The sequence below is a fragment of the Malaclemys terrapin genome, chromosome 3 (assembly GCF_027887155.1).
Source record: "Malaclemys terrapin pileata isolate rMalTer1 chromosome 3, rMalTer1.hap1, whole genome shotgun sequence".
NCBI classification, from domain to species: domain Eukaryota; kingdom Metazoa; phylum Chordata; order Testudines; family Emydidae; genus Malaclemys; species Malaclemys terrapin.
In genome coordinates, this window is record NC_071507.1 from 40820870 (window position 1) to 40836328 (window position 15459).

At 45.1% G+C, this 15459-nt stretch overlaps 2 protein-coding genes across 3 annotated transcripts in view; one reads left to right on the forward strand and one right to left on the reverse strand.

Moving 5' to 3' along the window:
* Positions 1-463, reverse strand: part of BICRAL (BICRA like chromatin remodeling complex associated protein) — a 68350-nt gene extending 67887 nt beyond the window's left edge. For both annotated transcript variants that reach the window (XM_054024470.1, XM_054024471.1), the window contains exon 1: positions 366-463. The gene's annotated coding sequence lies outside the window, so the exon portion shown is untranslated. The remainder of the gene's footprint in view (positions 1-365) is intronic.
* Positions 464-482: 19 nt separating this feature from the next.
* TBCC (tubulin folding cofactor C) lies at positions 483-3209 on the forward strand. Its single transcript, XM_054024476.1, has one exon. It carries the CDS (start codon positions 483-485, stop codon positions 1614-1616), a length of 1134 nt encoding a protein of 377 aa, XP_053880451.1. The 3' UTR covers positions 1617-3209.
* The last annotated feature ends 12250 nt before the right edge of the window (positions 3210-15459 follow it).

Below are 15459 nucleotides of genomic sequence, written 5' to 3' on the forward strand. Positions count from 1 at the left end.
AGCGGGGCAGGAAGGCCCCGGCTTGGGGACCGCAGCCCGTAGAAGGAAGGGACCAGCCAGAGGGGGGAGCCGAAGCTCCGTCACCCCCGCGGGGTCTGTCCTGACGGGCGAAGCCTGGCGCGGCCGAGGCTGCCCCCCTGCCGGGCGGAGGAGCAGGGCCACGCCGCGCTGCCGGCGAGTAGCGCGCGCACCTGCTGCTACTGGTCGCGCGGCCTCCTCCTGCGCCAGGCTCAGCAGGGGACCGGCCCCGCGCGCGCGGGTGAGTGGGGGAGGGGGTCACGCGGGGTTATTTACGGCCTGACTCTAATTTCGGAAGCCCAATAACAACAAACCCACAGGCGGGCACGTCTAATGCGGAGACTCACCCTTCCCGCAGAGAGGCGCCGGCCCCTTTAAAAACACGCGAGGCCACGCCCACCCCCCCTCCTGAAAGGCCGGCCGCCAATCGAGGGCGGGGACCCAGGCCGGGGTGCCGGCAGCCAATGAGCAGGCCGCTTAGTGAGAGGCGGAGCAGCGGGACGGGGGAGAAGATGGAGGCAGCAGCTGCAGAGCGGGCTCCGGCAGCTTCTGGCGGCGGCGTTGCCCCACTGGGGCCGCGGGCTGCGGCGGTGCCGGAGCGGCTGCAGCGGCGGGAGGCGGAGCGGCAGCGGGAAGCGGAGCGGCGGCGGCAGGAGAAGGCGGCCCAGGCGGTGCAGGAGGAGCAGAGCGGGTTCTTCGTGGCCGCCTTCTCCCGGGAGCGGGCGGCCATCGAGGCGCTGCTGGGGCCCGGCCCGGGCCAGGCGGAGGAGGAGGAGGCGGAGGAGGTGACGGGCCGGCCCGAGTCGCTGGAGGAGGCGGCTGCCCGGCTGCAAGGGCTGCAGAAGCTCCTCACCGACAGCGTCCGCTTCCTGGCGCCGTACGAGGTGCGGCAGGCGCAGGAGGCGCTGAGCCGGCTCCAGGGGGCCCTGACGGCCAAGCGCCAGCAGCTGCAGCCCAAGAAGCGATTCGCCTTCCGGGCCCGCAGGAAGGAGGCGGAGTCCGCCCCGCCTGCCGCCCCGGCCGGCCAGCTGCCCGCGGAGTCCGCCCCGCCTGCCGCCCCGGCCGGCCAGCTGCCCGCGGAGGGCGAAGGGAGCGGCCCCCCGCTGTGCGGCTTCAGCCAGGCCGAGGCCCAGACGCTGGAGCTCGGCCCCTCGGAGCTGCTGCAGCGCGACGTGCTCCTGGTCGACCTGAGCGACTGCCGCGTGCTGCTCCGCGGCAACCCCAACACACTCCGGGTACGGGACTGCCGGGGCTGCACCGTGCTCTGTGGGCCCGTCTCCACCTCGGTGCTGGTGGACGGGTGTAGTGACTGCCTCCTGGTCCTGGCTTGCCAGCAGCTCCGCACCCACCGCACCCGGGACACCCGGATCTACGTGCAGGTGACCAGCCGGGCTATCGTGGAGGACTGCCGTGGCGTCCGCTTCGCCCCCTACACCTGGAGCTACCCAGGCATCGAGGGCGACTACGAGTCCTCCGGGCTGGACAGAGGCAGGAACAACTGGAACCTGGTGGATGACTTTGACTGGCTGGCCCGGGATGAGCCCTCGCCCAACTGGAGTGTGATCCCTGAGCAGGACAGAATCACCCAGTGGGACTGAATGGAGGCTGCAAAGGAAACACTTGAAACTTGTGATTGATCAGCAGGTCCCAGTATAGCTGCAAATAAAACTAACTTTGATTCATTCTAAAACAACTTAATCAATAGTAGTTTGTGGGTCTTTAAATGCTGAATTATAATGTGGGATTAAACTACTTGTTCTAAACTGCTATAAATTGATGTGCTATGCTAGAGGCTGGTAACCACTGCAGTATCCCGGTGACAACTCTTTAGGGCTTCTGTGATTTGTACACTGTTTCCCTGCTCACTGGCAATGAGCCTCTAAATAAAGGTATGCTGCTGCCTGCTTGTTGTTCAACTAGATAAAATCTGAATTGTCTTGTGGTAATGTACATTTCAGTGGACCAAGAAATCTAATGCTCAGACTCCTGAGTTCCATAGCATATTACAATCTACAACCCTGTCTTCACTAGTGTGTGTTCTTCATGGTAGGTAATGTGGTAAATTTTTTTGAGAGGTGGAATTTTTCCGTTGACCTAGTGCTGTCTACACTGGGGTTTAGGTTGATTTAAATTCACACTCCTGAGAGATGTAGATTCACACCTCTAAGCTATGTAGTTAAATCAGCCTAAATTTTCAGCATATGCCAGGCCTAGGATTTACTTTGGTCTGCTAACATGGGTGAAAACTACAAATTGCCTTGTCCTCCCTAGGCTTTTACAATATGTTGGCCACCAACGTAAGAACCTCCCTCTTTTCCTGGTGGGAGGCTATATTTAGTTGCCTAAAGGGGTTGAATTGATGTGAAATGTTTTGGGGAGGAGATTGGTTTAGAGAGCTTCCTCCCCTCCCCCCCCCCCCCCCCCCCAACAAAGAATTTTAACTACACACTCTTAATCTATTGTCTGTACTGATAGCCTATGCAACTTGCCTATACAAAAGAGAAGGTATTTACCAAAGTCTATTTTGGTGAAGATGTGGCAGTAGCCCTTCAGAAAGCACTCCACATGGTGTAGCATTATGTACTTACATTAGAAAACATGGAATAGTCTGCAAGCCTTTGTCCTTTAGTTTAGTTTTTTAAAAAACTATACAGGAACTTCCCTTGAAAGTGCTCATTGTGTTTACAAGTAGGACAGATGGTATAAGGATGTGGAAATTTGAAACAGAACTGCCTTGTTCAAAAGTCATTCCATTGTAAAATCTCTAATCTAAAATATTAGTGTAGATAAATATAAACACTGCCTAGCCTCCTGGGGGGAAAAAACCCTATGCTCTCTGGGCTGAAGTGCAATGTTTTAAAACATCAAACACATTCATAATCACTGTAAAGCAGTATCTAGTTGAAGGTACTCTTGACCGTTTTTCAAGAACAAATATAGTCTCCCCAATTCACTGTTTCCTTTCCAGAATAAAGTTGTTACCCCCACACCCAAATTGTAAATGAAAGAGGGTATTTTCATAACTTTGCAGTTTTGTTTACTTGTACTAACTTACATCTTCTGGCTTACAGTTTCAAGTATAATACCATGAATGTACTTTAGCAACTGTATTTAACTCAGTCCTTATTTTGTCTAATTTTCTGCTGATGTGGAAACTTTTGGCAGTCTAATAAATATGTTCAAAGAAAATAGTTCTTAGGGGTCTGTATCTACTGTAAAGGACATTCTAAGACTACTCAATTTAAGATGTGACATCTTATAACAAGCTCTACTTGTGGTAAAGAATCACATTTGCTCTTTACTATAAGTGCTGTTCTCTCTCCCCCCCCCCCCCCCGCCCCCCATTTACTTACTTAGTTTTGCACTGACAATAAGCAAGTCTTCTTCACTTCCTGCTGTAGTTCTGTGTTGGGTGCCTGAAATGAGGTACCTCCACAGCTAGGGAGTGGTGCGTGACAGCTCTTGCACCTTCCCTGTCAAAAAGTCATTTTTCTGCAAAGAAATCTGGGGGGTACATTGCACCACTGTGCATGCACAGAATTAGAATTCCCCCAGGAGTAATCAACAAAGGGAGGAAAGCCTAAAGATGGATTACAGAGACTGGCACCCTCTCAGAAATCACTGAAGTGAGTTGCCAATTCTCAATGCCTTCTCTTCTGTAAAGTGCTTCACTCTTAAGAAAATTCTGGGTCTTGTAATCATGGAGGAAAGCTAAAATTTCAGAAGAGAATTTTCAGACAATTAGTAGTAATGTGGTTGAATACAAACTACTATTCCCCCTCTAAAGGTTCACCATAATGATTGCACTGCCTAGGGCACATAGCTTTGGCAGTATGAAATGAAGCATCATAATTCAGTTTGAAGTGATTATCTTGAGGACTGAGTTTAAGAGATCACTCACTCATGCAAAGAATTCTGTGTATATATAAATATAAAAGTGATATGGTTAGTCTCACAACCCCTCGCCCTTCCCAGAGGCTGTCTCTACTGTATGTAGAATCTTCTTTTCCTGCCTGGGAATTACTCTAAGTAAAGGAATTGAATGAACAACAGTATTGTGTCTAAAAAAGCTGCACTAATGTTTATATACACTACACTGATCATTAAACATAAAGGTTCAAATTTAGTTTCTGTATCTGGTGGATACAAAATTGTCAACATAGGAGCAGCTTGAAGTCAAATTAAATGCCTTTTAATTTCTGTAAAACAGCAGATTAGAATTGGGTGAATAATGCAAAATACTCATCAAAAATTCATTCTCATTTTTCAGTGACAACTTTTGGCACAGTCATAAGCCACTTTGTGCCCACATAGAGGAGCGAGGAGGCATAAAGAGCCCCCTTATTTCCCCAGCATAGGTTACCCATACTTCAGGTCTTGTGTAGGAAAAAAGGGTATGCTTCTATTGCAATGTAAGCCCGGTGTTAATGGGATTCAACTCAGTAGACCCAGGATTAGAGAATTTGGGGCTGAGTATCTACACTGGTAAAGTCTAGATTAAGACTTTTCTACTCTGGGCTCGAAGTCAGGGCTCTGGCATCCACAGTGCAGCGTGAAAAGTTCACCATTGACCCTAGTCATTCCTAGTACTCTTAGTAAAATCCATTTTGCTGGCCTCACACCAGAGATTCACCAAAATCTGGCTGTGCTCCAGCCACATTTTGGTGAATCTCTGGTGGGGGGCCAGCAAAACAGCCATGAAGCAGAGACCTTTGCGAAGGGCATCTTCTGTTCAGTCTCCATTACAAACACAGAAGCTTCTCTGAAGGTGTGTTTGCAGCTCTGCGGTCAGAAAACAATGGAAGGGTTAAACTCTGACTGAGTGCTGCATTACAATAAGGGGCTTGCTTTTGTTTTCCTGGAGTCAATTGGCAATTCTTGAGATAGAGAGGACAAAGGAAGTTGGCCCATAGGATTGTGGGATACTTTTGGCAGACTCCCAGGACCTGAGTCATGGGTGAGGGCTACATCTATACTGCAAAGCAATAGAGCTTGAAACCTGGGTCCCGGCTTGACTTGGGATCGAACCCTCCACTCATCGAAGGGTTCTAGGACCCTGGGTCTGAGCTCAAGTCTGAGGATATGTCTACACTACAATAAAACACCCGCAGCTGTCCTGTGTCAGCTGACTTGGAGTCCGGCTGGGGGCTATAAAGTTGCAGTATAGACATGCAGACAGGCTGGAGTCCCGCTGACAAGGGCCATTCACAGGTGTTCTATTGCAGTGTAGAGAGATTTGAGTGTTGGTGGAAGGGGTGTGTGGGCTCATGCAGCTGTGGTAGTGTGTTATGTGTAGTATGGCCATGTCTCACCTGCATGCACTGAGTCCTGGGCATTCGTGACCCTGAAAAAGCATTCTGTCCTGAAGGTAACATGCTCAGCCAGTCAGGAAAAGGGCCATTTCCCACTACTGTCTTATACTGTGACCTTTGGCATTCCAAGCAGCATTAATGGACATAGAAGGAGGAGTGCTGCAGTGCTGGACCTTTCAGCGTGCATGAAGGAATGCCAGCTGAGACCCCAGAAATGTAGTTACCATAATCTGTCAGAAAACAATTGTCTCTTCAAAATCAAGTGGAAAATGGCAAGAGATGTAATTATGATGATATAAATATTGTTCATTTTATGGTTTCACAAAGATTCAAGGTGAAATGGTGTTGGGAGAAAAGAAGTTTAATAAAACATTTTATGCATAGGTTAATAACCCGTTTTAAACTTCTGCACTGTAAAACTTATTCCTCCCTACACAATACTATTCCATCTGTCAACCGTGAACTTATTTCTCATGAAAACTTTAACACTGAAGTTGACTCATTAAAATGCCTTATTTATTTAGGGAAAATGAGCAGGTACATGAATATACTGAGCTTGTTTGGACAGAATTAGCCCACTGCATGCTGGGGTGGAAATCGAAAGTGCACGAGCATGTGGCCCACTGGCTATGTGGTACCGCAGCCATGCATAGTGCACAGTAGCAGGCTCCATGTGGCCAGGTAGCGCACCGCATACTAGTGTGCTGTAGATTTACCCCCAGCTTGCCAAGCACAAACTCGCCATCTAGGCAAGCCCACAGACAGCACTGAAAAATTACAGGGCCAGAGTCTGCCACATTTACTCCATAACAGCCTCAATAGAACTACGCGTTGAATAAGGTGCTACACTTAAGAATGATCATACTGGGTGGGACCAGTGGTCAATCTAACCCCAGTATCCTCTCTTCCAATAGTGGCAGATGCCAGATGCTTCAAAGGAAATGAATAGAACAGGGCAATTATCAAGTGATCCATCCCCTGTCATCCCATTCCAGCTTCTGGCAAACAGAGGATTCAGGACACCCAGAGCACAGGGATGCGTTCCTGACCATCTTGGCTAATAGCCATTGATGGACCTATCCTCCACTGTGCATAAGACGGGTGGAGTCTGACACACAATATTTAGAACTCTGTCAATTTCACTAACTCTTCCCCCTCAGCCAACACTAGCCACACACACACACACATCCCTCTCCTAGTTCTCTTTCTCCAAGAGGAAGAATGAAGAGATGTGCTTTGCTTTGAAAAGCAACAGCTTCAAGCTACTTTGGATGCAGGAGGGAGTACCTATGTAGAGAACCTATCTCAGAGAACATTCTGGCACAACCTCTTCTGACTGCAGTTGTGGCACAGGGCGAAGGGTGGTGTCTCAGGTAGGCCTCAGGCCAGCTAGAGCTCAAAAGGTCAAGCAGACCACCTTAAATTCCATCCAGTAAAATAAAAATCTAGTGTATATAAAACAGCATTAGTGTAATATGCTTACAGAGATATGAGTTTTAATAAGCAGGGTACTGAATTCTGTACCCTCTTCACTGTCTAGATTGATTTATGATGGAGCCCAATGTATAGCACACTGCAGTAACCTAATCTCAGAGACAAAAAGGTATGTGTAAGGGGATAGACTCACAGGGGCCAAGTTACTTGGACCCAGGAGTTCTGCAGGAGACAGAGGCTTGGAAATGACAGAAGCAGATGGTGAGAGCATGACTCCTGGTCCCAGGGTAACAGACAGTCTGGAAACATCCCAGGCTACTGTCTCTTTTTGGCCTGGGACCAGGAGCCTTGTAGTGTCCTGCTCCACCCTTTCTCAGCCAACCATGACAAGTTCCAAGAAGGAGCGCACCATATAATCTACTTCTTCCCTCATAACAGGGAGAGACACTGACAGGAAGAGAATTGCCTGCTAACCTTTCCCGGGGCAGGGAGAATGAGACTGAATTGTTTTTACGCTGTCTCCAAACAGTGGCAGAGCTCTGGGGAAAACGCACCCCACTAAAGACAGCTGGGGAGAAAAGGACTTTTTGTTGTGAAGGTTTGTTTTGTTTGAGATGCTTCTGAATGGAGCTAGGCAGAAGAACTCTAAAGGGCTAGCTGGGAGGAGTAGGCTCAGGGTTGCATTCTGCTATAGTATGGGTGAGTAGTAAGGTGTGCATCCAAAACAAATGATTTAAGCTCTTGATTTTTTCTATTTTTTTCATAATAGAAAAAAATCACAGATGTTGCTGCTACCTGATCATCTAGTAGCAAGATTGCAATCGCTAAACAAGCAAATGCAGACACACACTCTCAGTCAAGAAGGCAAATATTATCCTTGCCATGTCCCCCAGTTGCTTCCCCTAACCAGCCAAAATCACTTCAGTCTGATACATATTGATATAGCCTTAGCCAGCTGGCTTTCGTCGATACCTCAACATAGACCAAATACTGTGTAAAACAGTAAGTGTTGCCTAGGTCAACTGAGCTAGAGCTACAGAGTGAGGTGTCACCGTACACACCACAACCTGACTGCTCACCATAAATATATATTCAGTAAAGAAGAGAGATGAGATGGAACCCCACTGAAGTGTACTCTTGGGGGGAAAGGAGAAATTGTCCACCATCACTATTAAAGAACACTTAGTAAGAAAGGAAAGGAGCTTACCAAAAGCAGCCCTGTCCATACTCATTGTGGCCCACAGTCAACAACAGCTCATTATCAGTGGTATCAACAGGGCCGCCGAGAGCAGGTTCGGGCCCCCAGCAAGAGCAGACCGGCTAAACAGGGCCGATGGTGGGGGGGAAGCCACGCCCGGAATTTTTTCGGGCCCCACAGCAAGGGTGGACCGGCTAAATAGGGCCGACGGTGGGGAGCCGGGCCCCGGGCCCCCTTCCAGACTGCTGGGCCCCAGTAATTTGTACCGGCTTTCCCCCCCACACCTCCCATCGGCCCTGGGTAACAAACTGGATGAAATTTTTTTACTGCAGCTTTTTTTGGCAAAAAATGCAGATTCAGTGACACCAAAATGTTTGGCAAATTCATGCTGGTTTCAACAAATTATTGGTTTTGAAACCAAATCAAAATGCTAAAAAAAATCAAAATGTTTCATTATGTAATTTTTGAAACAAGACATTTCAATTATTTGGTTCAAAATAAATCTCTGTTTTGAAATTTTCTTTAATTTTATTTTAAAGAAAATCAAAAATGTTAAAAAATACTGAATCTCAACAAAAACATTTCATTTGCCCCAAAACAATTTTATTTTTCAACTTTTCAATTAGTCACATATTTTGAAAACTTCTGGTTTTGGTCAGCCCCAAAACCCATTGACTTCAATGGGAACTGAAGGTGGTCAGCTTCTCACAGGCTCCAACGCTTTTTGAAATTGCCAGTAAACCTAAATATCAGTTATTCACACAGCTCCATAGCTGATAGATTTAACAATATTGGCATGGACACCTGATCTTCATCCCTGAGCGAGAGGAGACCATTTACCATTACAACAGCCTTTAGGGTCATACCAAAGGCACTCATAATGCACACATAAAATAAAATTGAAGCAAACAGTTCACGTCTCCCCAAGAACCTTAACTCTGGCTCTATATCATTGCTGCCAAAATAACCAAAGAGCTGGAAACAATCTTCTTCTTAAGCAACAAACATCTTTACAAAGGGTAATTCCAAAAAAATAAAAGATGATATAATTGAACTATTTGACTCTTGTTGATAGACTGGCAGTAACATTAAAAAAAAAAGTCCACCTACCTTAATTTGCTGTAGCAGTGGTAACTCTGGACTTAGTAAAACCATATAGTCTCTCACACACACAAAAAGATAAATTTTCATGCATCTCCACCAATGTTTGGTTATCATACGGTAAGATTAACATACGATGCACAGAGTGAAATCTTGGCCATTGCTGAAGCCAAAGGGAGTTTTGGACACAGAATTTCTTCCGTAGTGTTGGATCCTGTGAGTTGCTGACCATCCCCAGTTCCCGCTGAAGTCAATGGAAATTTAGGGTGCTGCCACAGGGCACCTGGCCTCTGTGAGCAAAGCTGGGCCCTGCCATCCTAGTTCAGAGCAAGGGAAGCCAATCCAACCACTTAACGGGGGCTGGGCTACACCTGGGCCTGTAAAGGGCAGGAAATGAGAAGTGAAGGAAAGGGTGATTAAAATAAGTTGTGCCTAGGGAATGGAAACCCACCATGGAGTAGAGCTACCTCTGGTGGTGAGTCCCTGGAGCAAGGGGACAGATGCTCAAGGAAGCAGCCGTGGGACTAAAACTGGGACGTTCCTAGGAGCAGGAGTGCCAGAGACCCCTGGGAGGGGTGGCCCTGAAGCCTGAGAGAAAAGGAGTGAGTTAAAAGACTGTTAAAAGACAGGTAAATAAACCAACAGAACACAATCTTAAAGGAGACTGGGTATGGAAGTGTGAGCTTCGAAGCCAGGGAGAAGTCCTGCCCTGGGATAGGTACTCAGGAAGTGGCCTGCTAGCTTCCATGTGTGGGATTATGAATCCCTTAAGGTCGGGGCAAAAATGACATTGGTTTATGAAAACTTTAACAAAAAAATGATTCATCTAAATAAGTTCCATCTTATAAGCAAGATCTAACAGATGGACAGAGTGAAATGTGAATGAGCGCTTGGGGACACAGTGAAGATTATTGGACAATCTCAATTGTGCACTCTGTACTATTTAGGTTTGTGGTTTTTGTTTGTTTTGAGAAAATTTCAACTTTTTCTTAAAGATGGTGTCCTTTTTACCAATTGCTTAAATACAGGCAACCATAACATCTTAAACAAGCTTTTGCCTGAGAATTTCCTCTGGTTTCACAAAAAATATTTAAGGCACAGGAATTTGTGTAGAGCTTCTATGGACTCTCCTTCTCCCTGTGCTGCCTTCCTTCGTCTTTCTCTGTGGGTTCCTCCTCTAGTCTCCCCTTCCTACTGAAGTGGAATCTGGAGGGCAATGGATGTAAGGAATATTTGGTGAATTCATTTGGGGAATTGTGTTTAGACATATATGTATATAGCCATTCCTTTCTTTCCCAGCTGCCCTCCTCCCTTCTGTGCCATTCCTTCTCTTGCTCTATGACAGATTCAAGCCCCCTACTCTTCATGACACTCTTTCCTTCCTGCTTGCCCCCACCCTGACCATATTTTTTCTATGTGGGATTTCCTGTATGCAACTTCCCTTTTGTGGCCATCTGGGCCAGGGTCATAAGATGTTTATCAGTTCTGTGAAGTCCATAGTGTATGTGAAAACTGCTTTTAATAATTAAATTATTCTGGTAAGCCCCTCACTATTCCCCAAGTAGTCAAAGGCAGCAGTCCTTGCCAAGACCAGCACATCTAGGCCAAGTCATTTTGAAATTATGACAACTGGAGCGTGGGAAATAGGAAAATACTGAAGAAGTGAGATTCCAAGCTTAGAAGAATTCCCAGCCTGAAATAATGCTGACACAGTCTTTGTGTCAGCAAACTTTTTGTGTCTCAGCTTCACACCACCAGTGTCTCTATGATTCTTGCTTCTGCTGTCTCCGGCTCTAGCATTCGTTCTATTTTTTCTTTTCTTTTTTTGCCATTTTCTTAAAACATAAAAACTATGTTACCACAATGTTTAGTTTGCATATTTATAATTTAAGCCTGTAAATCTAAGGTTAAGGTGCTCACAGCAGTTTTAATTTGCTGACATTGTACATCATAGAATCATAGACTATCAGGGTTGGAAGAGACCTGAGGAGGTCATCTAGTCCAAACCCCTGCTTAAAGCAGGACCAACACAAACTATGTGCGGTGTGTGATTACTAAATAATATTGGCTGTTTAAATGTATATTTTAGTATATATAGTAAAAGTCTCTGACAAATTCAGTGGATATGGTCATACCAAGGAATTCTGTGCAGGCTTGCAGGACCTGACAGTTCTAGTCACAGCTCATGATCTTGTTCTCTGTATCTGTCTTGCTTGGTCTTCCAGGTGGGTTGTTGAAATGTTTTCCAGTAAAAATGACTTTTTGTGAGCTTGAACTCATGTTTTCCAGTTACAGGAATAGGAAAGGAGCCTATCTGGAAGCAAAAGCATGGAATTAAGGCATTTGGCGTACGTTGGTGGTGTGCCTTTTACTCTTTGCACAGTAAGCAAGATAGCCTAAGTGCTATGGTAATACAAATAAATAAATAAAACACTAATACAGTAATCACAAAGGCATGGTGCGGTTCAAATAACCATGTTTTGTGTATATTCAGCACGTGCATGGCCTTGCTACATATACGCACTGCTGTGCTGAGTTCTGGTGGCTTCTAAAACATAGAACACGGTGAGTGCTGCTAGGGGGCTCACTATCCTATTCATATACGCTACAGTTGGATCAGCATTCATCCAGGCTAATAGCATCTGTGTTCCTGGTGAAAATCTAGACTTTCAATATCCACATTGAGCTGCATGAGACCTGCCACCTCGGGGGTGCACTTGATGGTTTTACTACTAAATGAACAGCAGAACATATTTTCATTGTATGTCATTTCAATCTATGTTCCTGCTCTAAAATTGTGTCAGATGACAGAGCTTCATTTTATCCTCATTGACGCACAGGAAACTCATACAGGTTCATTTATGTCTAACTCACTTCAGCTTGTCAAGGAAATACATGTTCCAAACAACCTATACAGCAGCTTCCAGTTTAGTGCTGTTGAAGCCAATGAAACATGGTGACCTGCACTGCAGGGTTATGTGACATTTTGCTGAGAAATCAAGGAAGTCTTCACTTCGATGCTGTGTCTTCTGCAGGGACACACAGACTGTCCAAGAAACAGCCTTTCCCCTCCACTTTATCAATGACCTGCTTTTCTTTTTGCTTGTAACTTCGTTCCTTCCTCCCCCCGATGCTCTGAAGCACCCACTCTGTGAAGCAAGAGAAAGCTGGTGAGTGGCAATGCAAACAACCAGATCTGCTGTTAAAGGGAAATTCTAATTACTAGTTCCTAGCAGTTATACATGCCGCATGTATTTAGGGAATGGGACTGTTGTCTTTGTCAGAGGGGGGCTGCCGTTGTAACAATATTGCAGTGTACTGCTGAGCCATGATGGAGAGCTGGACTGAGAGAATCTATCTCCCCCTTTCCAAACAATGGTAATTGGAGTTTGTAAGGAACATCCTAGTTTTTAAAAAAGCTTGGGATAATTTAGCAGTCGTTAAAATTACTAATGTAACGCTCCCTCACAACTTGAGATCATCTCTGATTTCCCGTGCTTTCAAATGGAAACAGAATGACTTCAGTCTTCCCGTACAATGCCAGACCGTTCAGATGTAGGCTTCTGGTCTGAGTGGTTTTGTTATTATATTTTACACTTAATTTTTTTTAAAGACACTCACTCTGTGCTAATAGATACGATGACTGGAACAGCCTTCTCATTACACTGTTGTTTTTCTTTTTAGCCATTCTGTTGTCAGCCACTAGAGGATGCACATAAGTCACATGATCTAGGCTTTCCTCCTCAGAAACTGAGAGCATCACAGTTCTGTTTAACTGTTCTTTTGGCTACCATTTAGAGGGGTGGAGGGAGAAGAGCTCTATTTTAATATGGTTCTTCTCGGCTGTAATACAGTGATACTCAGCCTGAGATTCTTGAATTGCAAGTGGTTCTTTAATGTGTCTCCTGCAGCTCTTTGCAGCACATGATATTAAAACACTGTTTGCCTTAAATATTAACCAATCAGGATGCTTTTACTATGTTATAAACCAACTGTAGTTGATAAAATAATACTTGGTCAGTCATTTTGCTGTAAAAATAATATATAACATTTCCCCTCTCATACTGTTTAAATATGAATATATAGTACTATAGTAAATGAAACAATGAATTCACACTTCTGTGGCTCTTTTAGGTAATGCTGATAGCTAATTTGGCTCCTGAACCACTGAGGTTTGAGGTTTCAGCCGTATTAGTCTGTATCAGCAAAAAACGAAGTGTACTTGTGGCACCTTAGAGACTAACAAATTTATTTGAGCATAAGCTTTCGTGGGCTAAAACCCACTTCATCAGATGCATGCAGTGGAAAATACAGTAGGAAGATATATATACACACACACACACACACACACAGAACATGAAAAAATGGGTGTTGCCATACCAACTATAACGAGATTAATTAAGGTGGGCTATTATCAGCAGGAGAAAAAAAACTTTTGTAGTGATAATCAGGATGGCCCATTTCCAACAGTTGACAAGAAGGTGAGAGTAACAGTAGGGGAAAAATTAGCAAGGGGAAATAGTTTTTACTTTGTGTAATGACCCATCCACTCCCAGTCTTTATTCAAGCCATGATTTATGTGTAGTGCTGGGGAGGAGCCGGTCATTGTGGTACATGTAGGTACCAATGACATAGGGGAGGGTAGGAGAGACATCCTGGAGGCCAAATTTAGGCTGCTAGAGAAGAGACTGAAATCCAGAACCTCTATGGTGTTATTCTCAGAAATGCTCCCAGTTCCATGTGCAGGGCCAGGTAGGCAGGCAGAGCTTCAGAGTCTCAATGCGTGGATGAGACGATGGTGTAGAGAGGAGGGGTTTAGATTTATTAGGAACTAGGGAAACTTTTGGGATGGGGGAGCCTATACGGGAGGGATGGGCTCCACCTAAACCAAAGTGGAACCAGACTGCTGGCACTTAACATTAAAAAGGTTGCAGAGCAGTTTAAAACTAAGAGATGGGGGAAAGCCGATTACTGCAGAGGAGCACGTCGATCGGACAGAGACTTCTTTTAGAGGTGAGTCTATTGATAGAGATTCTCTTTAGTCAGGAGGAGAGGATGGAAGAGGATAAAGTAGGGGCCAAATCAGACGAGAAACATTCACATAAAAAAGAATCTGACACATCAGAAAAGAATCTGACACATCAGAAAAGGGCAGACAAATAAACAGTGACAAGTTTTTAAAGTGCTTGTACACAAATGCTAGAAGTCTAAATAATAAGATGGGTGAACTAGAGTGCCTCTTGTTAAAGGAGGATATTGATATTGATAGGCATCACAGAAACCTGGTGGAGCGAGGACAACCAATGAGACACAATCATTCCGGGGTACAAAATATATCGGAAGGGCAGAACAGGTCGGGGGGCGAGGAGTGGCACTATATGTGAAAGAAAATGTAGAATGAAGTAAAAATCTTAAGTAAATCCACATGTTTCATAGAATCTCTATGGATAGTAATTTCGTGCTCTAATAAGAATATAACACTAGGGATCTATTATCGGCCACCTGACCAGGACAGCGATAGTGACAATGAAATGCTAAGGGAGATTAGAGAGGCTATCAAAATTAAGAACTCAATAATAGTGGGGGATTTCAATTATCCCTATATTGACTGGGAACACGTCACTTCACGACGAAATGCAGAGACAAAATTTCTTGATACTTTAAATGACTGCTTCTTGGAGCAGCTGGTACAGAAACTCACAAGGGGAGTGGCAATTCTCAATTTAGTCCTGAGTGGAGCGCAGGATCTGGTCCAAGAGGTAACTATAACAGGACCGCTTGGAAATAGTGACCATAATATAACATTTAACATCCCTGAGGTGGGAAGAACACCTCAACGGCCCAACACTGTGGCACTTAATTTCAGAAAGGGGAACTATGCAAAAATGAGGGTGTTAGTTAAACAGAAATTAAAAGGTACAGTGACTAGAGTATCAGAGGGTAGCCGTGTTAGTCTGTATCTACAAAAACAACAAGGAATCTGGTAGCACTTTAAAGACTAACAGATTTATTTGGGCATAAGCTTTCATGGGTAAAAACCTCACTTCTTCAGATGCAGTGACTAGAGTGAAATCCCTGCAAGCTGCATGGACACTTTTCAAAGACACCATAATAGAGGCCCAACTTAAATGTATGCCCCAAATTAAAAAACACAGTAAAAGAACTAAAAAAGAGCCACCGTGGCTTAACAACCATGTAAAAGAAGCAGTGGGAGATAAAAAGGCATCTTTTAAAAAGTGGAAGTCAAATCCTAGTGAGGTAAATAGAAAGGAGCATAAACACTGCCAAATTAAGTGTAAAAATGTAATAAGAAAAGCCAAAAAGGAGTTTGAAGAACAGCTAGCCAAAAACTCAAAAGGTAATAACAAAATGTTTTTTTAGTACATCAGAAGCAGG